We start from the raw sequence: 25,968 nt of genomic DNA, 5'->3' as shown, positions 1-25,968 counted from the left end.
AGCAGGTTCTGAATTCTCACATCCTCAGATCCTCTGCAAGATCTAGCTCTGAATCTCACCTAAAGAACCACGTAAAGACCCTTCAGACCATAGAAACCTTTTTTAATTCAAAATAAATACACACTCTTTAAGAGGAAGGAAGCTGCAAATGAAGCAAAGTACTTGTAAGACTTAAAAGCAGCATACATGCACAAATAATACAGGCTGGTCATCTATAATCCATATACTCATTTTTTTTTCCTGACACAAAAATGAACGCAACAGTAATTTTTAGTCTGTCATAACCACAGTAATTGTGGCTCTCTAGTTCTTTTGCTCTTTATCTACTCTGTAAAACCATCCAGCTTTCAATACAAAAGCATTTAATTCCCAAAATAGGAAAATCTAAAATACTTAAAATATTTGTCCTTAAAGTAGTGACAAGAGCAGACAAAAAAGCATTCATGCTGATCTAGCAATAGATACAGAATCTTTTCCTTTACTTGAGACAATGGCTGTTGCTCTACCCTGCTGCATTCTATCCTTACTGTTACATATTTGAGTCACACTGAGCTACTCTCCCCCCCGTTACCTGGACATTGAGGTGTAACTTCTTCAGACGCTTTATCAGTGTGTCCTTATTGCATGGCACAAAAGCCTCAAGGTGAGAGTACACTCCATTGCGGATGGCAGGATTTATCTCCTGTAACTGTAGCTCAATACTGACAAACAAACAAGAGACAGCCAACCAGTGAGGTACTCCAAGATGAAGATGACAACTGAACAAAAACCTAATGAAGCTTCGTATGCATAACATTCTAGCTATGCATACTTCAAATAGCAGCCTGGGATATATTGTCAGATTTGTTAAACGACCTTTTCAGAAAAAAAGTAGTCTTAATGGTAAGAAACCATTCCAAAAAAAGACTTTCAGATGCATACTTCCCCAGCAACATCGAATGCTGCTATCCGAATTTTTTTTTACTCCTGAGGTTTCACATCAATATTGGTAATATTTTGGCTGCCGGTCTTCTAGAGATTACTTCTTTTTATTACTTAATATTACTAAAGACATAAAACCCTGTATGTTAAATGCTTAGCTGAAGGATTATAGAATAGGAAGAGTCAGCATTTTTCTTCATGAAAGCTAAAGGTGTTTTGATTTATGAAGATGTGGGACAGCAAGAAAAAAAATGGCAAATTTGTTGAATTTTACACATGAAGTCAAGGACACAGGGCACTACAAAACACTTTACAGTGGAGAAAGACAGACAGATAGTCATGACAGGAATTGTATCATATATAAGTCTCTTTACCTAATCACTAGCTCAGACTGATCTACCTTCATTGACTTTTAAGGGCTTTGTTGGAACAAACTCAACAATACTTCCTCTTCTGTACTTTTCCTTTCACCCCATTTCCAAAAAGGAAAGGTTGTACAGATAAGCACTTACTCCAGCAGAATATTATTCATGTCTTGTGTGAAAAACTTCTTCCTGCCTTCCTCATCAAACATCTTGGCAGCCTGAAAATACAGCAAAAAAGAATATTCAGAAGTTCACAGATGTCATTTTAATCTCAACATTTGCAGCTTTACTTTTACAGCTATATAATACTCTTATTTTTCAGTGAACAGCATTGCTAGGGAAAAAAATCCACTATTCTTAACTACTTAGAAAAGGTGCAGATTACAATCGTACTCAAACAACTCTTTGTTCTAGTGCACACAATCACTCTATTTAGAATCTGCCTGGATTGCTGATGTTTTTTCAATAACCCTAAAAAAAACACACAAGGAGTGCAGTTTTATTATCTCAGTAGTACTGATGGCTTTAAAAAAACCAGCATTGCTTGACGCTCCTGCCTGTATGACTTGTCAACACATCACCATCGTCCAAGTATAAAAGGCCTAGTTTCTTCCTCTGTTTATGTACCTTGCCCAGTGACAGTTTTCTAGCCTTTCTTGGATCCATCTCAACCCTTCCATGTGATTTCTACAACGGAACTGTGTATGCTATGAATAAGTCTCATCCCCATTTTCTGGTGCTGTTGAGCATTGTCTCCAACTTTTGACTTGGGGCGTGAAAACAGGAAAATCTTCTCTACTAGCTCTTTAGTATTTTTGTCTGGGAAGGAAGGAAAAAAGCAAGATAACTTGTGTGTGCATTTCCTTTCATTAGAAGTTTTTCCTAGTTTCTCAGGAATGCCTGTGTAGAATTCCTTTATCCTTGTTTCTTTCGCCTTGATTCTTACTGTCCACAAACTATGGCAGCCACAAAAATGCCAACTCAATTCCCTGCACTGTTCAACAAAAACAAAAAGACAAAAAAAAAAAAAAAAAAAAAAAAAAAAAAATCAGTAAAAACTCTCTACTCTTTTCCATTCTAAAGATCTATGGAAGTCAAGAGAAAAAAAAAAACAAAAAACAACTTGCAACGCTTACTGTCTTGAGACATTCTAGCAATGGGACCTGAGAGTAAATATCTGAAGAAGCTGAAAAAGTACATCCTTACAGAAATTTACGTAAATACGTTATCACCATACAGTCTGACAAATACTGTGGGCAGTCAACATGCTATGTGGCTAGCAGTCTAATGAGAAAAGCTCTAATTTGTCTTTAAAGAATTTTAGTCAGCAATTTCTGACAACATAGGTCAATATTATAAATAAATGCAAGTGTTAACTTGACAAAATTCCTTCATTACTATTAAATACTTACTGTTTTTCCACTTTGTAAATGACCCACTTATGTTAGAAAAAATATTTTCTGAGATTGTGAAATCTACATTGCACAGTAAAATAGGAGTCTGTTACTCCATCAGAAACTGTAAAGCAGACAACTGTCTTTCATCGTTTACCATTTCAGTCATGAACATATACTGTAGGCTTTTTAGCTCCTGTAAGGACTGCACTCCGCTCACTACCTCCTACTGTAAAGTCATCTGCTGAGGGGATGGCACTATCTGTTTTAAGATTACTAGAGCAGTTTCTCTGCTAAAAAACAAGCAAAGTTATAGATGTTTACAAGTGATAAGATACCAACAAGACAAGTTTGAAAGTCTTAGATCCAGTATCTTTAAGAATAATTAACACAAGGTTATTACCTTCTAATCTATATAAAGTGGCAGGAAAGATGTTTTGACTTTCCAGTCCCAGGAGATCTTAGAACAATTTCATTGTTATGTTATCATACTTAACAGTGCTTCTGGTCTTTGAAAAGGATGAAATCAGCAGAGTCAAGAAACACTGCTATCAATGTTGGGATTTTTTGTTCCACAGACGGACTATCTTGACAGTTACCATCATAACAGAAAACAGGCATTTTATTACTTCCCTGCTTTGTGTGCAATATTGTCCTCTGCCATAGTAATTCAGAATTATACAATTAGGGAACTAGAAGACATTAATTTACACAAGAAGATCAGGAAGCTTTCATTGTATATAGTCAGCATCTTCCTAAATCTTTTTACTCTCTTGCCTAGATATATCATAACTCCATTCATGGAACATAGCTTACCTAACTCCATTCATGGAACGTAGCTTACCTTTCTTTGCATTAAAGAGCACTAAATATGTGAACCTGATAAATGTCTGGAAAAAACTGTAAAGGAGTTTTTTTGTTTTTTTTTTTTAACTCCTTTGTCACTGATAAAATGTCAGTTGATGGCAATTTGTAGAAGGGAAGGAAGCTGCAGTCTTTAAGTCAATACACAGCCTATTCTTCCCCGAGTCTACATGTAGTATTGCTCTGCTCAGCCAGCACCAAACTTCCAGAAAACGTGACCACAAGTAGATGACCACAGAATTAACTTCAATTCAGTTTTCTCTTGGAAAACCTCTCTTCCAACTGAATGGGGCTTTTTAATGAAATAGCGTGAAGCTGGGACAGGCAGCTGACACTTCCTTAATTTTGGCCTAACCCAGTTCTACTGCTGCTTTGCTAAAAACTTACTGAAAAATTAACCTGAAAATTTGAAGGCTGACAATCCTCTCACTCACATTATTCATATTTAGTTTTGGACATTTTAAAACAACTAAGAATATTCTATAATGTTTATATACAGCTAAGATTGAGTAATGATAACTATGACATTTAAGTAACAGCAAAGCAAGCTCTGCTGCTGTCTGTCACTATGTAGAAAACTGCAGTTTAACTACGACTATAAAACTTACTCTTGAGTAAGGAAAAGCTGCACTTTATTCTGAGTAAGGAAAAACTGCACAGGTAAGATCAGAATCTGGACAATCAAATAACAATCTTCTTCTCCACATTCACATAACAACCACAACTGAAACAAGGAGCATATAATACCTTAACAGCTCTGAGCCCTTTCAGTGAGCTGTGGGGATGTTTGTAAGCTGGGAACTTATCGTTTTTGGTTAATATTTTTTGAGACTCCACTGCAAACTTTTCAGAAAAAAAACATTCAGTTCCCACCCCTCCACTCCCACCTTTTAAACTGGGAAGTTCACATAATTTGTGTTACAAACACAGAATTCCAAACTGAATTAGACTGTAAACTACAACAGTATTTCAAGGCTTCCTCTTTAAAGCTGGTGGGGAAGCATAAACTCATAAATATTAATAATTTAAGTAACTAATTCAAGTCAAAATTAACAGTGATATTCCCATTACGGAATAAAACATTACAATTTGTTGAACATGTTAAGATTCAGTAGAAAACCTTGTCTCCACCATGAAACAAACACCATCTCAACTATTGAGCTGCATCCCCTCTAGGTCCATTTTTATCTGAATATAAATACAACCACTGACATTAATGCTACATTTTTAGCATTTCAACCAGCATTTCAAGGATGACAACTCAGATCCTAAATATTCTTCCTCCTCCTCTCAGATTCTTGACTGCAAGCCGTCACTACTGAGTTCATACTTACTGTTCGAAGATCTCCAATGCGCTTTTCAAGTAGCATAGGCAGACCTTCTGGGAGGGCAGGCACCTGCTTGGGTGTCATGACCTGAGAGGTGTAGGTTGCATGAGTGACATTTCCATTTTCTCCTGACAGCTCAGATACTGGGCTGCCATCAGAAGTGCCATCAAGCAACTTGTCAAAGTCAATGTCTCCCAACATCTCCAGGGCACTTTCAGTTTCTTGCAGGAGATCACGTTCATTTGTGCTACCAAAAATGGAGAGGACAGGATCGCTGATCTTAAGATTCAAGTCAGAGATATCATTTCCTGCACTGAGAGAGGAAGAAGGAATTTTACTAGGGGTAGAGGTCGCAATAGTCACTGGAGGTTTTGGACTAGATTCCTTCTTCCTCATGGCTTCCTTCTCCTTTTGAAATTTACGGATCATGGCAGCCAGAGAGAGCGAGTCTTTATAAAATTTCTTTTTCTTCTTTTCAGACTTGTGTGAATTTAAGGCCATTACTCTGTAGAGGAAAGAAATATTTCATTAGAATGGCACGTGACTTTGTTAAAGGTAACTAAGGCCTTGAAAAAACTGGAAGTTTAGAACTTTTAAAAAAAATTAGCAGATGGAAGCAAGTGCTTCCATCTTCAGACTCTTCCACCAGTTACCTCAAACTCCTGCTTGTCATATGATTTCACAATCCTCAACTGAAGCTGTTTTGTTGTTGTTTTTAACTACGTTACATATACCTCAAGAAAAAGTTCATTTACACTACACTTCTCACCTACACTTCTCAACTTGAAGTTAGACTTACAGTTAGATTGACACTGCTAGAACACAAACTTGCCTATCAGACTCCAGAACAGTAGCAGGTTACTTAAAGTTTAGGCACACCACGTGTATGTAAAAAGTTCATTCCAGTAAGTATTTTTACATGCAGACTCAACATTTACATGCCACTCAAACTGAACGTTTAACCCCCAGTCCTTGTCCTTGATTAAAAAAAAAAAAAAAAAAAAAAAACAGGTTTTCAATGCCAACTGAATATCTACAATAAGACTATGTTCACTCAAGGACAGTTTTCCAGAAGCCAATTAAAAATCCTATCATCTTACAAGGCTATCACCCTTCCATGCTAGCCTCAAAACACAGGAAAGTACACAAAAATTAGTAAGAAATATGTAGAATAATCAAGCTATGTTTACAGTTTCCCAGAATAGAAATTTAGGGATAGGAAGCTATTTTTCTTTAGAAGGTAGAAAACAAAGATGTAATTCTTACTATCAGAAAACTCTGGGTAGAAGAATGATTGTTAATACTTTTCACAGATTCAAAATTTCTATATTTTCCATAATTCATTTTTTCTTTGATTTTTTTCCCTCATTCTTATCCCACAAAATTCTGAAAGTTAGCCTGGAGGATGTTTATGTAAAAAAAAAAAAACCCAAAAACATCCCAGACCAAAAACTATTAGACACGAATTAACAATACAAAATCCTAAACAACTGTGATAATCTCACTATGGCATGAAAATCTCAGAAACATACTTTGTATACAATTCAATATTTTATTTAAAGGAAGAAACCTACCCCAACTGCTTAGGAACTTTCATTTTCCGAGGCTTCTTCTCCTTTTCCATCCCTTCATCTTTCCGCTTGCGCTTCTTCATTCCACGATCTTCACTTTCTTTTAACTTTGCTATCTACAAAACAAATTTAATATAGGACAAAGATTCTTCCATCAAAAAACATTTTTATAGCAAGAAACATCTAATTTTCTTTACACTTTCCAATTGGGAGCCAGAAAAAAATATCTTGATGTGTGTGAAGGCCAACAGTACAACTGGATTCACAGCAGCAATACCAGTTACTGATAATTCTCCAACACTACTTTTTTTGAGGCACAAGTAGACTGCCACATAGCCTCTCTGTGTAGCAGCCACCTTGGAAGACCAAGTTCTCCATTCTTCTGCTACCACAGTCGCATTGCTAAGTACAGTGCAATCTGGCATATCTTTCTGGCTATTCAGATCAGTGGTCTCCCCTCCAAACTTGGCCATCCCTAGCTTACTTTCTGAGGCTGACTGGGAAAGCTGAATGGTGGAGGGAAAAGGTGGGGGTGAAAAGCTCTTCATACTGCTCTGTTATGCAGCAATAGTCAAAATACTGCTGCCTTATCAGCACAGTAGTAAGTTACAAATACAAATCACAGCACCATAAGGGCTTGTATGAAAAAAATTTTCAGCACACAATACAGTATACGTTTTGTGAAACATGCAGGATATACATACAGACATACACACACCTCTTTTAACACAGCTATTTCTATGTTGTGAATTTATTTTAACAGACATTTTCTTTTAAGTACTATTCTGAGTATCAAGAACATTTCAAATCCTATTTTCTACAGAATTAGAAAAGCAATGTTGAAAAAATTATGTTTTCATCTTAGGGAATAAAATTCTTATAAAATTAAGTAGTTATCTGTCACTTACGATGGATGAACACAACTTGTAAGCCTGCCTGAACAGGTGATTAGTTTTCCAAGACTGAACAGTCTACGGGCATCCTGACTTATTTCCTAAGTGCTTATGCAACAGCCACAAAATGAGACTGCAATAGGGCAGTACCGTGTATCACTCAGCTTTCAGTCTCTTCATCTACGGCATTTAAGCATACCAAATCTATTTTGAAGCCCACCTCATTCATTGCCCACTGTATAAAAAGCATAATTAATACCACTCACTTTCGGCGGCCTATGCTTTTTGTCCTCTGCAAAGTCATCATCTTCTGAGTCAGATGCCTGGCGGAACTGCAGGGTACCAGTGTTGATATAAAACCCTCCATATTTGGTTGTCAGGGATGCAGGAACCAATTCATCGTACTGGCATGAAAAAAAGAGTTTATCATCATCACTTCAAATGTTTATGTAGCTCATTTACCACTCCCTATACATGAATAACTATACAGAATTACATAAGTACTGCCTGCTAGCATAAATCAGGATAGTAATACTATTAAAAAGCTCACTGGACAGGGTACAGAATACTAATATCACAGAATCATCTCTGTACTTTCAAAATCACAGCTTGATCTTGGAAGAAAAGATTACAACATTAAAAAAAGAAACAGCTCTGCTTTCTGAAGGAAGTGAAGACAGGCATGGAGGCCTTTTCTCCTTTAGAGAGAGTATTTCCAACTTCCTATCTCTGACAGCATGCTACCTTATGTTAGAAGCTAAAATCTCATGATACATAAACTATACGGACAACTATGCACCACCTGCCTATGAGCAGTTTCACTGTTTACAAGTTGATTTTGTCCATGCAATAGGTAAACACATTGTGAATTGTTTTTGCCTACAACAGCCTTACATCCATAGCAGCAACATCACCAATTTAAAACGCATTTTGTAAAAATACTGCCTCTGATTTCACATGGTGTCATACTTTCACTGAATATCCTTCAATCTTATCAGAGAACGCACAGTTCATGCTAATAATGTTTTTTAATAACACTTCCTGTTACTCAAACATTTGTAACCGATCCTTCAGTCATCTGCAAGTGATAATTAAAAAGTTATTTTCAGAGCTCATTTTTTGCATGTTTTCAAAAAAAAAAAAAAAAACAACAACCTGAACAGCCATCACTCTGCAAAGGAAGAAATCTAAACCATTTCAGAATTTTGCAAAACTGCATATTGTTATACCCAGGAAATAGAACTGAAACAATAGACAAACCTGTTTTTGTAAAACAAGCACAAAGAACTTCCTGGATTATACCCTTTGTTTAATGGAAATAGCCACAGCAATGCTCATCTTCTTCCTGATTAGTTTTCATTAATACAGGACTCTGCAGTGCACTTGGCCTGCTCAGACTGTTCCAACAAACTTTCTATTCCTTAACAACTCATAGTACCTGCACAAAGAAATCCTTCTCTCACCAGGTTCTCTGTTCGTTTGCTAAAATTGCTGTGACACCTATTGTGAAAAGTATTTTCAAACATCTGTTAATTTCGGTGACACATTTTGTTAACAACAAATAGTGAAAAATCTAAAGTGGTGAGCTTGATCAACAACAAATAGAAGCAATAGCCTGTTTAGAGGCATAAAACCAAAATGCCTAAGTGTTACAAAGTACCAAAAAGATACAATGACATTTAAATGACTGAGAATTGGTTTCTTCCCTTCTGAAGGGAAGGGTGTGAGATTTTGACACATCTTAGAGGTATGTACTCTGGCATAAGAAAAAGTCTACTCTGAGTTACAGCTGTAAACAATAAATGTTTACTAGCAAGACCAAACGATTAAGTAGGACAGTGAAGAGGGAAACAATGCGTTTGCTATTTTGAATAGTGAGCCAGCAGGCCTTTCACTGCTTGCCTGCTAAGAGCTGATACATCCCAGAATTCAACAGGTTGAAAAAATTACTAGGGCAAGTACACACATTTTTAACTGCCACGCCAGTAACTGGAGATCTGAGATCACTCACAGGAAGGGAACACATGCAGGGCAACGCAGTCAGTTACCAGGTTAGTCCATTCCCCCTGCACAGATGTAATATATACTGAATGTATATGTATATATATGTAATATATACTGAAGATACAACTGGAGACAGTTTAAGAACTACAAAATTTGCACCACCAAAAGCATGAAGACAGAAGAGTTATATTCTTAAGAGGAAAACAATTAACAAGCACTTAGAGCAGTAAGTTACATGGAACAGCCTGAACTTGGAACTTTACATGGATTTGATCTGAGTAAGCAGTTAGAAATTTCACTGAGTCATCATCTTTATCTTCTTGGAATGGAAGGCTTAACATGCAGTACAAGAACACACAAAAAAAAAAATAAAAGCAGTGACAGGATCTATGAAATACCCTGAGAGTGCATGAAAGACTAGTGCAAGAAAACAGGAGACTATTAGACAAATTGAAAGCAAAGTGACTCAGTTATGGACTTGTCATTCACCTTAAAAGTCCAGGACAATCATGCAAAGTGAACTGAAGAGTGGAGGCTGGGTAAAAGCTTCAGAGAAGCCTGATGCTTTTCCATAGGCCCTCAGAACCAGCTTCATTAAGTACAAGGAGATGAAAGGGAAAGAAAATAAATGATTATCCACAGTAGTTAATAGACAGAGCAGGCATTTCCCTTTTAAGCTGACAGGGCGTGAACTGAATTGGTGAGGTTAGGGCTGTATGGGATCAAAACAGAAGTATAGAGTAGTTGCCAAGTTTAGAGGAGAAAGTACACAGTTAAAGCTGAGACTATTATCATAAGAAGTAAAGAACAAGAAAAGGGAAATACTGAGGAGACTTGGCTGCAGAGCAGTAAAGGAAGCCCCAGAGAACAAAGTAACAATTAAAGACAGTCCACAAGTGAGAAAACCATGAGTTATAGCAGGTGATTAGTATGATCGACATGACACACGGCACAAACTCATGAAAACAAATTGACCAGAAAGGCACACTTTATTCAACACAGCGAAGAACAGACTTCCATACAGTCAGCAGCAAACAATGTCAGCAAGATGGGGAAGTACAGCTGATCACTTAAGGCTTCAACAGCTTCCCCCAAGGACTATAATTTAGTCTGACTTCCAAAGACCTTTCTGACATTCTCCTTAACCCTTGATGGAATTTCATTTTTCCCCAATAAAATTTGTTTTGTCCTCAGCCTGCTGAACAAGGAATAAATCTAAAACCGAGTTCTACAAACTAAAGCATAACTAGTGTCTCTCATCCTCCAACGTAAGCTCACTGCTGACTAGTGCTCTAATCCAACATAAAACTTGAATAAGATATTATAATATACTGGCAACAGCTGGATTCAGCTTAACTTTGAAGTTCCTCCAGGACACTCAGAAGGCATACACCTCTTGCAACTTCCCAATCTTTCAATGAAGTCTTTTCAAGATTCTGCTTTTCGTTAGCTTTTTCTGCATATCGAATCAGAGCTCCTGTCTAATTCTATTATTGAAGGAAATCTGTTAAACTCCTTTACAATGCTCTAATCTTCCTTATACATTCAAAGACTGAGAATTAGAATCATCAGATACACAAACAAGATTTACGCACTGGTTCCTGTGAACAGAGGGTTGTCTCAGATTATGGAAAGATCCTGCGAAGAAAGACTGAGACTGTCTTAAAAGTACATCAATATAGAAGTTATTCTCAACTACTCTCTTATTTTCTACTGTCCTTGAACAACAGTATTGTTACTCTAGATTTGTTTCCATGTGAAAGGTAATCTAAATGTTTTTAAAATAAATTAACTGGCTTTTAATCCTAATTAAGTTAACCAGTTTCTTCTTTATTCTTACACTAAGAACTGCACAATTATACGTACTATAACTAATTTAGTTCTGAAATCCAAACCCACAGTACACATCTTGTCTGCTTCTGTGTTTAGATATTCTGGTTACAATTCTGCTTGTTCTGTTCTTTGCCAGAGAACAAGCTGTATAATAGAAGTACACACATAAAAAGGCTTTTCAGTACTTCTGCATTAACTCCTAGAAATGAGATTTGCTGTAAATGCATTCAAGTGTTTAAAAAAAAAAATAAAACCTGAATAGCATTTGTTGTGAAACTAGCTTTATTTTGATAAAAACGAGTAGAGACCATTTTTGTTCCTTGTTCAGCACATTTCTGAGATGGCTCTAGCCAGCTGCAGTGGGAAGCAGGGAGATATTCACCAGGCCAGCAATAATGGAATGACAGAATGGCTTAGGCTGAAAGGAGTTTTCCAGGATTACACAGAAAACTAAGCAGAAAGCTTTGTAATGCTAAAGGATCCACTTCCACAATGTATATGTAAGTTTTATGGTGCCTTTTAGTTAAGTAGGTTGATCCGAAAATAATGCCTCCTACTTATTTCCATGAAAACAAGAACAGCACTATTCAACAAAATTCTCAACTACAAAACAATATATATATATTTTTTAACATAGGCACCACCATTAGCTACGCATTTTCACCAGTGATGAACAAAGGCCTGCACACCTTGCTCACAAAAATACGCATGGCTTGTCCTGTCTTTCACATTGCTGTCACCACTGCTGAAATGCTGAATGCTGAAATCCACTGCCTCACTGTGCTCACTTCCACTGTTTGGTCTCCATAAATGTTCAGCAAATATCAATGAACGTAAGTGTTCCACATGCAGGAATTCAATGACACACCTTTACTTCATTTGCACTTCCAAGCCAGACGCCCTTTGTCCCTCTGCTACCATCTGTCACATGGCAACAAAATGTAACAGAACACTGGCAGGAAGTACCACCAAACTCTCTTCTGACATCATGAGCCAACATAACAAAAAACAGGAGGCATTACTTCCACAGCAGTATTTGCATTTCAGCTTACTTTATGAAGTGTATGATCAGTCATGTGACCTATCTGTCCAACTCCATTCTTTCAGAGATCGTGCTCTGATCCACTCTGAGTAAGTAATAGTAGTAGAATACTGAACTGTATTTTTAATGTAGTGCTTAACCCTTCCAGCTTTCACATTTCAGAATAATACTACTGAAAAAAAGTTATGCTTTCCTTCTCCATTCATTTAATGTGAACTGCAAACTCTTCACTTATGACACTTCAGACAAATGCTGTTATCCAAGACTCTGATTTCGGCTATTCTTTAAGCCCCTTTATATTGCAGCAATAACTATGTCTGAATATTTTTGGAAAACACTTAAGTTCCTGGTACTACTTAGGTATATTTCTCTACTCATGAAGACTAGCTGACCCCAAACTACCATCTACTCCTCCAGTGGCTCTGACTACTTTGAAAAGTAACTTTGTACTTTCAAAAAAAAAAAAAAAAAAAAAAGATTGAAAGTAGTAAAAAATAGTGCTGCAGTTACTACCAATATTATATATTTCTTGCTACAGAAGTCTTGATATACACCAATTTAAGAAATGATACTACAAAGGCCAGATACACATCTGCTTGTTTGTTTTTTTAACTATCCAAGAAGCTATTTGAGCTTTCTGTTTCTGAACTGTCCCAATGAGGTCTTGAAGTAAATGAACAGTCTTAAAGTATCTGATTTAAATATAAGTCAGAACACAGGATTAAAAAAAGCTACTCATTTATTCCTCCCTAAAAAATTGTATATTTTGCAGAAAAAGCATTTTAACAAACACCAGATTCACTTTGTACATTCAATTTAATTCATCTAGCCATAATGAAACTTGCACTGTAAGACTGCTTGGTATTGCACTGGGCTTTTACAGCAACATTTTGCTATCAAGGAGGCTGAAGGAGTGGCCTCTGTGAGAGGCCCCAAGTTAGATAAGAGCCAGCTCCACCCAGCTCCTCCAGGGACCAGCTGCTGGCCAGAGCTGAGCCACTGAACAACACTTGGTGGTGCCTACAACAGGATACTCAAGAAAGGGTAGAAGTTGCTGTGGGGAAACAGAGAAGAGTGAAAAAAATATAGAGAGGAACAATCCCAGAGATACCAAGGTCAGCGAAGAAGGTGCTCCAGGCAGATCTCCACGTGCAACCCATGCAGGAGCCCACAGTCCATGGCAAGCCCCTGCAGAAGGAGACCATGGGCCAGAGCTGCAGCCCATGGAGAGGAGCCTGCAGGGGAGCTGTCACCTATGGGGAGCCATGCTGGAGTGGTGGCACCCCTGAATGCTGGGCCCCATAGTAAAGGCCCATGATGTCCTTGCAGCTCCTGAGAAGCCAACCCACACAAGATCAACTTGAGAAGGATGACACCCTATGGGACGATGCTCCTACATGGAGCAAAGGCAGAATGAGCACGAAGGAGTGGCAACAACAAAGCATTACTATGGACAGAGTACAATCTGCATTCCCCTGAGACTCTGGGTACAGGGTGGGAGGTACAAGGTAGATGAAGGGAAAAGGGTTTTTAATTTGCTTTTAGTTCTTACTATTCTAGACTGTTACTAACTGGCAACAAATCTCCCTCTTATGTCTGCAACAATTGATGACCAAACCCCTTGTTCTTAGCAAACAGACAAGTTCTTCAGAGGAGGGATAGTGAGAGCAGCTGTGTAATAGTTGGCTACCTATGGTGTTAAACCAGTATAGTACATAGTTTAAACACAACTATTCCGCATGTGGAACAGTATCTGCTTTATTTGTTTGGTACTCCACACTACACCCTCATTTATCTTCGGGGAGTAGGGACACAAAAGCAAAGGAAAATTTAATTGAAATTTGCCCTGAATTCATTAGAATGCATATGACATATCAGCTGCCAGCCAGCAGATCTACCCTGAAGACACCTGGGAAGCATGCAAGATATCTTTTATTAAAGTGACACCATGCACTGGTGCCCAACCACTGTGCAAAGTGACAGTGAACAAGGAAGACAGGTCAGTAATAACAAACCTATATCCAAAGAAACAGCTAGCAAATATGTTAAAAAATAAAAACTTTAAGACACCCTCTATATTTAGCGAGGATGATGTTACAGAGGCTTACAAGGGCAGCTTTTTCCACATGAAAATGCAGCAATAATGTTAAGTTTATCTCTCAATTTAAAATATGTTTAATAATGGGTCTTAGGCAACATTTTTCCAGTATAAGCACCTATAGCATTAGCAGGCTAACAGTTAAGGTCTTGAGTGTCCTGAAGTGCTGACCATCAATCAGCATCTCTGTTACACTTGGCATTTATGTTTTGTTTCAATTACTGTCAGTTGGGTTATGGAGCATCACTGTTCCAAAACAAATGCTTACAGATTTCTAGGTAGGCTGTTCTCCCTTCTGTGTTCATCTGTCCAACTTACAAAGGTTCTAAGTGATCCTTGTTTTTGGACGTGCAGGTGTAAGTAAGAGGTAATAGCATACTTGTTCTCTGAACACAATGTCTTTCTTCAGATTCCCATTCTATGTGGCATAGCAGAAAATTAAGAGCACTTCAGGGATCCTCCATGCATATAAAGCTTACGCTGTCAGGAAGGCACGCAACTGACCAAATATTTCATCACAAAAACAAGGAGACCAGGCTCACATGCAAGTGCATGCAGGAAGAACTGAGGGAAAGCAAAAGCGTACAGGAGCACCATTCCACAAGTACTGTAGCCTGGTAATTTGCACTACAGCAATACTCATTTTAGACTTTGAAGCAGTGGAAAAAACGAGGAGGAACAGCTTTCCTTGCAGGTTATAAATGCTGCATTACTACTGCAGAAGTCAACTGCTAAAGGTTGGAACAAGCTGATATAGAGCAGCTAGAAAAAAAAAAAAAAATGGAAGATTGCCTTAATGTAAATTTTATCTAGAATGAAAACTTCAGCATCCACTTACTACAATCAAAACACTCAATCCAGAAATATCCCCTGAAGCACGGATTTCCCACTTGTCTCAGTTGAATTATGAAGAAAAAGCCAATTCTCCAAAGTGGGCTTTAGAAACTAACAAAATCATCCAAGGAGGAGGACAGCAAGGGTGAAGACAAAAAAAATAAAATAAAATAAAATAAAAATCAAACACAAGGATACATCCAAAGCATACAGCAATATGTAACTATGTTCTTATTCTGTAAAAGGAGACGAGACTGAAGGAAGATGTGGTGTAAGTATTATTGTCACTTAGGGAAATATTTTATTAAACCAAATGAGGTTTAACAAGAGCAAGCATAGAGTCTTGCACCTGGGAAGAGTAACAGCAAGTATCAGTGCAGGGTGGGACATGACCTGCTGAGAGGAACTCTGTGGAGGACCTGGGGGTCCTGGTGGATGACAGGTTAGCAGTGAGCCAGCAGTGTGCCCTGGTGGCAAGGAGGTGATCCTCCCCCTCTGCTCTGCCCTGGTCAGGCCTCACCTAAAGTACTGTATCCAGTTCTGGACTTCCTGGTATAAGACCAGGATCTCCTGCAGAAAGTCCAGTGGAGGGCCACAAAAATGATTAAGGGTGTGGAACATCTGTCTTATGAGAGAAAGTCTGAGCAAACTGGATCTGTTCAGCCTTGAGAAAAGGCAACTCAAGAGGGAATTTGATTCATGCTTATAAATATCTTAAGTGAGGGAATCAAAGAGACACAGCCAACCTCTTTTGAGTGGTCTGTAGGAACAGGACAAGGGGAAACTTGATCATAGAAAGTTCTGCACCAATATGCGAAGAATTCTTCACAGTAAGGGTGATGGAGCACTGCAACAGGCTGCCCGGGGGGGAGTTGTGGATTCTTGTTCTCTGGAGATATACAAGATCCCCTGGACACCTACCTGTGCAGAGCACTGTAGAGGACCTGCTTTGCAAGGGAGCTGGACTCGATCTCTGGAGGTGCCCTCTAGCCCCTACAGTTCTGTGATACTCAATAGGCAAGGATTGATTCTTTCCAGAGAGAACAATGAAAGTAGGTTTGTAAGATCAGTAGGAATCTCAGGCAATTTTCTTTTTGGCTGAAGATGGGGCACTGGAGCCAAACAGCCCTGAGCCCAACCTACTCTATCAGGGCAGGTACCACTGCCCTTTAAGGAGTGTGACTGGAAAAACCTCTTTGCTTAGAGGAAGTCCACTTCAACCGGTGCTTTCCAAGAATCTTCCTCTAGAAACACATGCCCTATAGCTGTTTGTACTCCAGCCCTATTGAAGTCTGTTACTTGACAATCATGTCATTAGCAGAGTCCCTGAGATTGACCCTGTTTCCTCCCCTTTCAAGGAAGAAAATGACCAATTTGATTCCTGAAGAAACCAAATGCAGTTACACATGCCACATGTTATATACGCCTCTTCATTGCATGTAGAAAACTGCTTAATTTGCAAACAGATCCAAAGAAAGCAGGATTCATTAACTCAGAGTGCCTACTAAAAAAAGAGGTTTAGTTTTACTGGCTTGATTTTTTCAATAGCATTTGATAGCATTCTCTCAACATTTGTTTTTAAAAGGAAGAACTCCCTAAAGGTACAGAATAAATCTCTTTCATTGCCAAAGAGTTCAGCATTTCTTTCACTCCTGTGACAAGGACTAGCATTCTAAGGAAGCTTATCCTGCCTGGGATACAGGAGATAAAAGGACTCCAATCCTGGAACAATTGAAGAGGTGCTCATAATTGCTTCCAAGCATCTGTACCCTGGACATTATAGCTTTTTATTTTTAAGAAAGCATGTATTTCAAAAGGAAGTGTCTAGGCTGAACCTAGCTCTGCTGTTTCTCAGCGATTTAATAGCTGTCCAGAGAAGATGAACAAACTCAACATCTAGGCTTCCCTTCTAAACAATTTCCATTTGCATCTGATAGAGAATGAAAAAGAGGTTTCGCTGAACTAAAATGCCACACTACAGAGCCCTTAAGCTCAGCAACAGGGACTTAAGACTGCAGCTGGCATACAGAGATGGCATTTCACTAGTCTGCACTATGAATTCATTATGAAGACAAGGCATAATGATTTGTTCAGGAGAGCAGCCTTCAGATAATATACCATTCTCCCCCAGTAGCTTACACACGACATAACCCTCTGGTGCTTGGACAACTACCTTTTCTATGTTCTTGCAGGAGATATCCAAAGCAAATGGTTCTGCAAAGCTAATGTGTTACTGGTAACAAGAACTGCACTTGAAGGAAGCAAAGTGTGAGAAATAGTAGTGTTCAAATCTCAAGAACTCATATTCAGCTTTGACAGGGATCTGTACTACGAGTACTCAATGCATAAATAAGATCTATGATAGAATGAAATAAATCTTGGGAAAAAAAAAAAAAAAAAATCAAAATATAACTTGGGCATTGTTATCACAAGATTTCAGAAGTGAGGGTGATTGTCTTCAGCAACAGTGAGTACCCAGGTAAGCCTACACAGACTAAACTGCTTTCTCAGCAAGAATGAAACATCTGTTCTTACTGAGCTGAAGATCAGAATTTGACCTTTGCAAATGACACCATCTTAGGCCCCAGTATGGTCCCAGCTGCACAATCAAAAGCCAAGGGATATAAGATAGTTAAAATGTTAGTTGACATTGCCAACATTAATCTGGGCCAAGAAAAGAGATGACAAATTAATAGAGGTTATGGCCAAGCATCTACAGCAAACTTACTTTTCACACAACTTGCTCATGCACCTTCAGACTGCCTTCACCAAAACAATCCACTGAGATGAGCTCAGCCTGCTACCCACTGTGGTAAATGGCTGGACTTCTCTTGCTCAAGAAGGTACCAGTTCTTCAGCATACCTTCTGTGTACCCACACTGTTCTCAGCAGTATGCAGAGCAACTGCTGTACACTAGAAACCTCACAGCTCAGTGTTCACAGAGTTCTCAAAACGGTTTTATAACTTCCAGGACTCTTACCACATTAGCTCAGCATAATAAATGCTAAACAATACACTTCATTTCCATGGTGTTTTTTTCCTTTACATTTCCTTTCCTCTCACCTTTCAAGACTCAAACTTTTAGCTCCCCCCTCTTCATCATGGCTGCTTGGTCCTGTGATACTCACCAGAGGAGACTGAAGGCTGGCTAACATGTCAGGTGGTGCTTGTTAGTGGTTTTGTACTGTTTAGTCAAGTAAAAATGAAGAATGAATATCTACTCCTTTCTGGCATCTAATAGAGGAGAACTACAGGATATTCCCAAAGCTTTTATTATCTACTCTTCCTTCCAAGCTCTTTTCTTTATGATTTTCTATATAACCTTTAAGATATTTTCAAGTGCCTTCTTATAATCCTCCAAATAGATACTGCCTGCATCCAATTAATGCATTTTTCTCTTACATCATCTGAGATTTCTGAAAAGTACTCATAAAATAATCTGTAAAACCTTGTTTTTATCTCAAACCTATTTTATCTCAAAATTTTCAGATGTTCAGTGTCCCTGTGGGTTCTGGAGAAAAGACCAGTATTCTAATTTATACAGGAAACCTACCACCAGTAATCAATTCATAATCCAGACAGCTAGTACAAGAAACTAAACAAAGCCCAGTGTAATTTCAGACCACTGTAAATAAAATCAATTTCTACAACTGGAATATGTGATACAGTAACAGCTTTCTTAGCTCTTGCAATACAAAATGATCTCAGACTACAAACCATCCATTTATTGGATGCCCACAGTAACTTACCATTTGGATTCACACTAGTTACACTCGAGCACAAAGCATTTGCCACTACCCCTCTTTTCCTTTTATAAAGAAAAGAAAAAAAGGCCACTTTATTTCTTGTTGCTGTATTAATAAGGCTTACTTACTGCTTCAGAATTATCAATGAAAGGGTCTGTTTCATCATAGCCGTAACCTATATCAATGAGATCCTGCAGGCGATCCTTCCGATGTTTGTGGGGCTTTCCACTCTGGAAAAGAAAAGAAAGTTATATCAGTTGGGAAGAAAGCAAACAAAAGTCTACAAATACGTAGACTGAAGTCTATAAAACGTAGAACACTGGTGTGATAGTCATTCAGGGAATTAGCAGAGTTTTACTTTGATGTGTCTTTGAAGACCGTCTACGTAAATAAAAACCAGAAGGCATAACTTTCACATAGGAATGAGTTCCTGCAAGCATGCTGAAATGCTGTATAAATGCCTTATCAGAATCATTTCTGAAAGTTATTCATTAGCCACCTGGTTTCTGGGTGACTGAAGTATTCCTAACATTTTCTGCTGAGATGTGTTTCATTGCTCTGGTTTTAAAATTCTGTTAGTGATATAACTGACATAATTTAGGTAGCGTTAAGTCTTTCAGTACACTACAGGGCCATCACAAAGGAGAACACAAACAGCCTTGCATTTGCTAACAAGTTTTCCCACACAAGATGGGCTGCCTTTCTACAGGAGTGTGAAGCCTAAGCCAAAAGAGAAAAATATTGATCTGGTGCTTGCAGATACGGAGTGTGAGTTTCCAAAAAGGTTACAGCATTTATTTAACATAACTGAAGAAAAACACAGTAAGATGAAATAAAAGAGCTGTCACTGCAGTTGATAGGACCAGACATGAGATGGTAACTTGAGTTACCTTAAAGCCATGAGCTACATTGTAGATTGTGCATTCACTCACCTCCAAGAGAAAGTAAACTTCAGTTTAACCTGTAAGTACTCTTCCAACATGAAAGTGTAACTGTTCAGTAAAAAGTCACATGGAGCTCAAACCAACTGCAGGATAACTGAACTTAAGGCCTTGCAAACAAGCAGTGCTTAAGATGTGAGGCCTAGTTTTCTGACCCCTGCATACTGTGGAAATTGTCAATATAAAATTATTAAAGCTAAGTGCCTAAGGGCACCATCTTCACTAAAACAGTATCAGGCTCTTCCATGAATATTTGCCAACTATGATCAAAGTGTATACTCTTGGCAAACAAACAGGTGTAACTAAACCAATAAACACAATTGTACAAGAAAAAAAACCACAAAGGTGAGTTCCATTTCTAGTTCAGGTTTCCAATCTAATAGTACCCCTAACCTTTTTTTATCCGCTCTGTCATCCCCTATAGTCAAGTTACTCATCTGATGCTTTGGGAATACGCAGACATGCAGTAGCTTTTTGTTTTAAAAAAAAAAAAAAAAAAAAAAATTGGATGAAAGAAGAAAATATTTGAAAAGCAGAGGTAAAATTTAAGTGTTCTTTTTAAAATTCCAGTGCATTTCACGCAAGTTTGTAATTCTCATGATTCTGTAGCAACTATAAGTTAATGAACACTATGGCATTTTGCCTCTACAATCCCATTAATATAGTATAGTGCAATCCAGCTCTGTATTATTTCTCTTAACTAATTAAGAATTAAGGTAATTAAGAGATATTGAATATAAATAAATAATAAATAATAAAGGAAATACCTAATTAAGGTAATTAAGAACACAGGGGAGCACATCCTTGTTCATGGGTTCCAAGTCTTTTTGCAGTAATGCCTACTTCAGTACATACAACCATTTAACAGAGATTTCCCAATGCATTTTTACTGCATTATTGTTATTCATAGACATTCAGCACGGATACGGGACAAGCCTAATAAATGAAAGTCTTCTAAGAGCAGAGTGAGTAAAGGTAGGATTAAAACAGTAAGTTGTCTTGAGATAGAAGCAGACATGAGAGTATCTGAACCACCATACCTGCAGTTAGAGAATTTCCTTCAGGCTGACTCTACCAAGCTATGTGTAAGGAAGTGTGTTAAAAGTCTACGTGCTCATCTCTATCGATGTTCCAGACAAAACTGAACAGATCTCCTGCATCAATGTTTACTACACAATAATTAAGTTTTACTACTGGTATTATTCCGCCTCTCTTCTCAGAGAGCTTCTCCAACCTTTCAGTCCCAAAGCATAAGCAGCCATGACACCAGAGCAAACTGAGGATTCCTGAAGCTACAAATAGCACTCATGCAATTGTTCAGAAGCTCAAATATTAATTCAACGATAGAGCATAACATGAAGTTTAAAGAACCTTCACACCACAGAAAGTAGCAAATACAATGCCCCTGGAAGACTCTTCAGAAATGAGTCAATTTCATCTCTGTATTGGGCACATTAATAAAAGTTAAAAAACAAAACCAGGAGATACAAGAATACACATTCCAGGACAGAAAATAATTTTGCTGGAAGGAAACAGAACCTCAAAATTTGAAAAAAAGACCCCAAGGTGCTTAAAGACAGCAAACGATCACTGGATGAGAGAGAAGGTCCACTCAAATTAATGACTGGTTTAAGGCCAGTATCCGAAGGGTAGGAACGAATGGGTCACCAAGGAACACGTATCCATCTGTAGAAGCAACAAAGAAGGCTAACAGCTGGGGGGCGGGGAGGAAGAGATAGATGTCAGAAATTACTCAGTGTAGTAAATATGAGAGGCAGCTGAAGGAGCACTGAGACCACTCGGTTCTCAGTACTTGAATAGTAAATTGAATTCTATGATAATAAAAGGAAGGTAATCCGCACAAAGGAAGTATAACCCTAACAACAAATACAGCGTGCTCCCAATTTGTTATGCTGCTCAGGAAGTGCTGGAGTCATTACATGGAGTTCTATGACATTTGCCCGACAATCAGCAGTGGTCAAAAAAGGAAAGAAATAGGACTTAGAAAAAAAAAAAGAACAAAACCAGAAGTCATGATTATATCACCGATAAATCAGGGCATCCTACTGCTAATGTTCTTTCATTTAAAAAAAGAAACTGGAACAAAAAAAGGGAACAGTGAGCCAACAAAGATTTTAAAGGTAAAAAGCTGCTACTGTACAGTATCAGAGTTCAGCTGGAGAATGAAATGACAGACTAGCTGATAGTATCAGAATCACACGCAGCATGGAGAAGAACAGGAAGCCATTCACTCTTTCTCACAATACATGAATTAAGGAGCACCACACGAACTTATGAGCCAACAATTTTACACAGAATGTTTTCACATAGCCATCACCACGCCACTCGGTGCTGTGGAATACAACGTTAAATATCAGTAAGCTCGGAAGATGGCCTGGCAGATTTATGGCAGAAAACTACATGAATGGTGGCTAAACACACAGCCCGCGGCTTGGGAAGAAATTAAGCCACAAACTGATCGAAAGGCACACTCAGGCAACATCAGCACACACTTGCTCTGTTACACTTTCGAGCATGAGGTTCTCATGTTGTCAGAGAACTGTTATAACTGACCACTACTGATCTTATTTCAGGATTATTATTTTTAACATTTTATATAATATTGCCTGAGATTAATATAATGTTTTCACAGCATACAGCATATAATGTTTAATTTTACTAAAGAATAAGAAAGCAGGACTGAAAATTGCAACTATTTGGAAGAGATTTCTATGCTGGCACATTAAAACTCACAGCCATCACAATAAAGTTCTAAACAATCAAGTAAACAAACAGTGCATTAACTTTACACTCTCAGACTTAGAAAAGTTTATTAAAAGAGTTTATGTTGGTATCAGCAAGATGTATCCAAAACTGTACCAATTATAAGTACAGACATTTACATGAAAAAAAAGTAAAAAAGTCTTTAAGGAAGAGTGCTTTCCACAAATCACATTTTTTTTCCCCACTACTACACTATCAATGCTGTGTAAAGAAGACACCGACTCAACTTTAAATGGGTAAATCATTGTCAGTTTAAGAAAGAAATAATCCTTCCTGCAAATGTGAGAAAAACCTTCATTCTCATACAACCAATGATTACTTCTACACTGAAGTATTAGATAAAGAGAATTAGCATCTACATCAATGGATATCTATCCTAGTTTAAGCTAGGGAGTAAATGTCTCACCTCAAGATTCAGAAGCTGGCTGGATATTGTCAGAACAGGAGCAATTGCACTGGGTCAGCATACAGACATGCAATTCTTCCTACCGTGAAGTGTAAGTAGAGACTGATGGCTCTTGTATTGGAAGAGAGAAAGGACGGCGACTATTTAACACAAGAACTATCAATCTCTACACCCTCCATCCTTAGTCTTCCTACTGTAATAAATTGTTCCTAGAAGACATTTGCCTTCTGAGAATTTTGTGGCAGTGGGGGCATAAGGTATGACAGAGAATAAAGAAAGGCAGGACCTTAGAAGCACAGTCAAATACAAGCATGAATCCATACCCTGGTAAAACAGTAGTTTGTTATTTACTGCTTTTCTGATGGTTACAAATATCTATTTGCCTCTTACTTATGCTACTGAGCACTGGAATTAAGTTTTCATATTTTTAATAATAAACATTGTCCATAAATGTACACGTTTAGCTTTGATGAATGAATGTATATGCATGCATCCTACACTGCATGTGTACTAGATTGCTTCCACCACCCCCACCCCTCCTACATATATTGCTTTACATGCTCTCCACTGACTTTCATTTCCTACAATTAAGCTGCTTGTTTTAGAACATTATTGAAATCCTTAACTTGTTTTATGGAAATGAGTTTCTAGAAAGTACAATTGAAATATTTCTCTCTGAAGTTCAAAAAGTAATTTATCATTCAAATGAAAACTAAACACTATTATGGAACTGCCTTCTCAGTACACTGGCTATATTGAGTTTCTGTCAATCCCTTCAAAAAAAGAAAATGATTCTTTTCAGTTTAAGGATTTCTTTTGTGATGTATCACATCTAACATGCTCTGAAATACTAATTGCTTCTACTGAATATTTAGACCAGATACTCCTAAAAGTCAGCCTTCGCCAGGAAAAAAAAAAGAAATCAAACAAGTAACATTTCAATATGCATATTAATAGCAAAAGATACAAAGCACTGTTCTTGTTTCCCTTCTCTATTAGTAATTCAGAATATCAACATGTCGAAGCACGATGATGAGGTTCTGATTGCCAGCTCAGAATTAATCACCCAACCCTACCCATTTGAATTCTTAAAGGCTTGCTTGGGTGTGGTTTTAGACAACACTTTCTGATTTCTACCTTCATTTATTAGTGAAAGCCTCTTTATATTATCACCTAGAGTTCTTCAAGTCATTCATGATACATTTTCAGGAGTCAGCAGAGTTAACTTTAGGCATCTGGCAGCTACAAGATAAACTCATCAAGTGATGACTTACTAAATAATAGCTTCCTATGGAAGCATTCCAAACTAGTCAGAAATTCATCAAGATTTGTCAGTACACAGCCTTAAGAGAAGAGCTGCTCAGTAGTGCACAACAGTATTTATCACTAATATCGACCTGCATTTATTACTCAGTTGCCCTTACATAGGAAGCTTTCCCAAGAATAGCTTCACAGGCAATACTATCCTATGGAGAAATCTATTTAGCAGACTTGTCTAATAATCTTGTAGCAGCTTCAAGCTACTTAGATGAAATATAAATGAGATGGCCAGCTCCGACATATACAGAAGTCATTTGACATTACACCAACATCTCTACTGAGCAACCAAAACCTGGTGTTAATGCCACACCGTCACAACTAAACAGTTGTACATGCTAACAAGGCACAGAAACTCACATATTTTGCCTCAAACTTCTTGGCTAGTGCTTCCACTTCGTGCCGCTCACGTTGTTCATCGTTGAAAGGATCTTCTGAGTGAACAGATTTCTTCTGAAAAAGGCAGAAGTATTCATTCAATTACAAGAGAAACATAAGATATGGCTAGTAAAAACCTATTAAAAGTGAATAAAGTATATTCTAATGACCAAGTAGTGGGAATCCCTAAGAGGGTCCAAATGCTTACTTCATGCTCTACAAAAGAGTGTAAGCCATTCAGTTATCATCTACTTGTCTCCTCCTAGTGAAGAGACAAATGCAAAACTAAAGGTTCAGCGTTACGCTTCCCTAAGTATTCCAGTGCAACCTCAACCAAAAGCATAAGCAGAAGAGAACGCTGGTCGAACTAGAGATCCAAAGAGAAAGAACTCCAAACATAACTTACACTGGTGCCTACCCTATTGGTGCTGTGATCCTCAGGTACCACACACAAGATGTACCCAGTACGCTAACCAGCAAGAATGCTATGTAATTTTTCAATTGCTAAGTCACACTGTAACAAGTAGCTTACCCTTACCACCCCAAACTTCCTTACTGCTATATTCTTGTTTGGATAACTTCAGAATTCACAGCACAAATACTACAGTATTGCCACTACAGCAGCTAGAATAACATGATTTAATATTCCAGCTGTATAAATAAGCAGGAAGCATTCACTTCTGAGTTTCCACTGACAAGAAGTCAATGAATAATAAGAGCATGAAAAGGTGTTCTTTTTTTCTTTTTCCCAGAAAAACAACTACAACTGCATTTGTCAATTTTCTATATAAAATACAGTAAAAGGGGTGGGAGTGGTAACAGTTCTAAAACATGGCAGAACAGTTAGGCCTTCACAGATGCTTCTCTAACTTTACTTCACATGAACCACTCAATGAATAAATCAAGTTCTATAACAGCCAACGATGGAACAAAAAGCAACATGCAATGCTCTGAAAAGCCAGATTCCCCCCCCCCCAGTAAGAGAAATTGAGTACTTACAAGAAGCATCTACTAAGTTACATATGCCTTTCCTGCATGCTACATATTAATGTAAATACTGCTCAATTCATAAAACACTTTTTCCTTTTAGCAGGGAAAACCCACTCTATATAGATCACTCCAAAAGTAATGCCTGCCATTTATTTCCAGGAGAAATACAACAGATACAAAGAGCACACAAACACTGATAGAAGAAATTCCCAGTGACAACACAGTATTTTTCTTCAATAGTGACGCATTTCCATCAGC

At 37.9% G+C, this 25,968-nt stretch overlaps 1 protein-coding gene across 1 annotated transcript in view; it reads right to left on the bottom strand.

Moving 5' to 3' along the window:
- Positions 1 to 25,968, bottom strand: part of UBN2 (ubinuclein 2) — a 53,546-nt gene that overhangs the window by 24,092 nt on the left and 3,486 nt on the right. Inside the window, exons 2-8 of the mRNA XM_048947085.1 lie at positions 24,703 to 24,795; positions 19,023 to 19,124; positions 7,603 to 7,740; positions 6,447 to 6,559; positions 4,879 to 5,377; positions 1,434 to 1,504; positions 572 to 701 (exon numbers count right to left, since the gene is read on the bottom strand). Of these exons, the coding sequence (XP_048803042.1) occupies positions 572 to 701; positions 1,434 to 1,504; positions 4,879 to 5,377; positions 6,447 to 6,559; positions 7,603 to 7,740; positions 19,023 to 19,124; positions 24,703 to 24,795 (1,146 nt within the window). The remainder of the gene's footprint in view (positions 1 to 571; positions 702 to 1,433; positions 1,505 to 4,878; positions 5,378 to 6,446; positions 6,560 to 7,602; positions 7,741 to 19,022; positions 19,125 to 24,702; positions 24,796 to 25,968) is intronic.

This window comes from Lagopus muta, chromosome 1 (assembly GCF_023343835.1).
Source record: "Lagopus muta isolate bLagMut1 chromosome 1, bLagMut1 primary, whole genome shotgun sequence".
In the NCBI taxonomy this organism is placed as follows: Eukaryota; Metazoa; Chordata; class Aves; order Galliformes; family Phasianidae; genus Lagopus; species Lagopus muta.
Note: the sequence above shows the minus strand (reverse complement) of the source record. Positions and strands in the feature narration are given on the sequence as shown.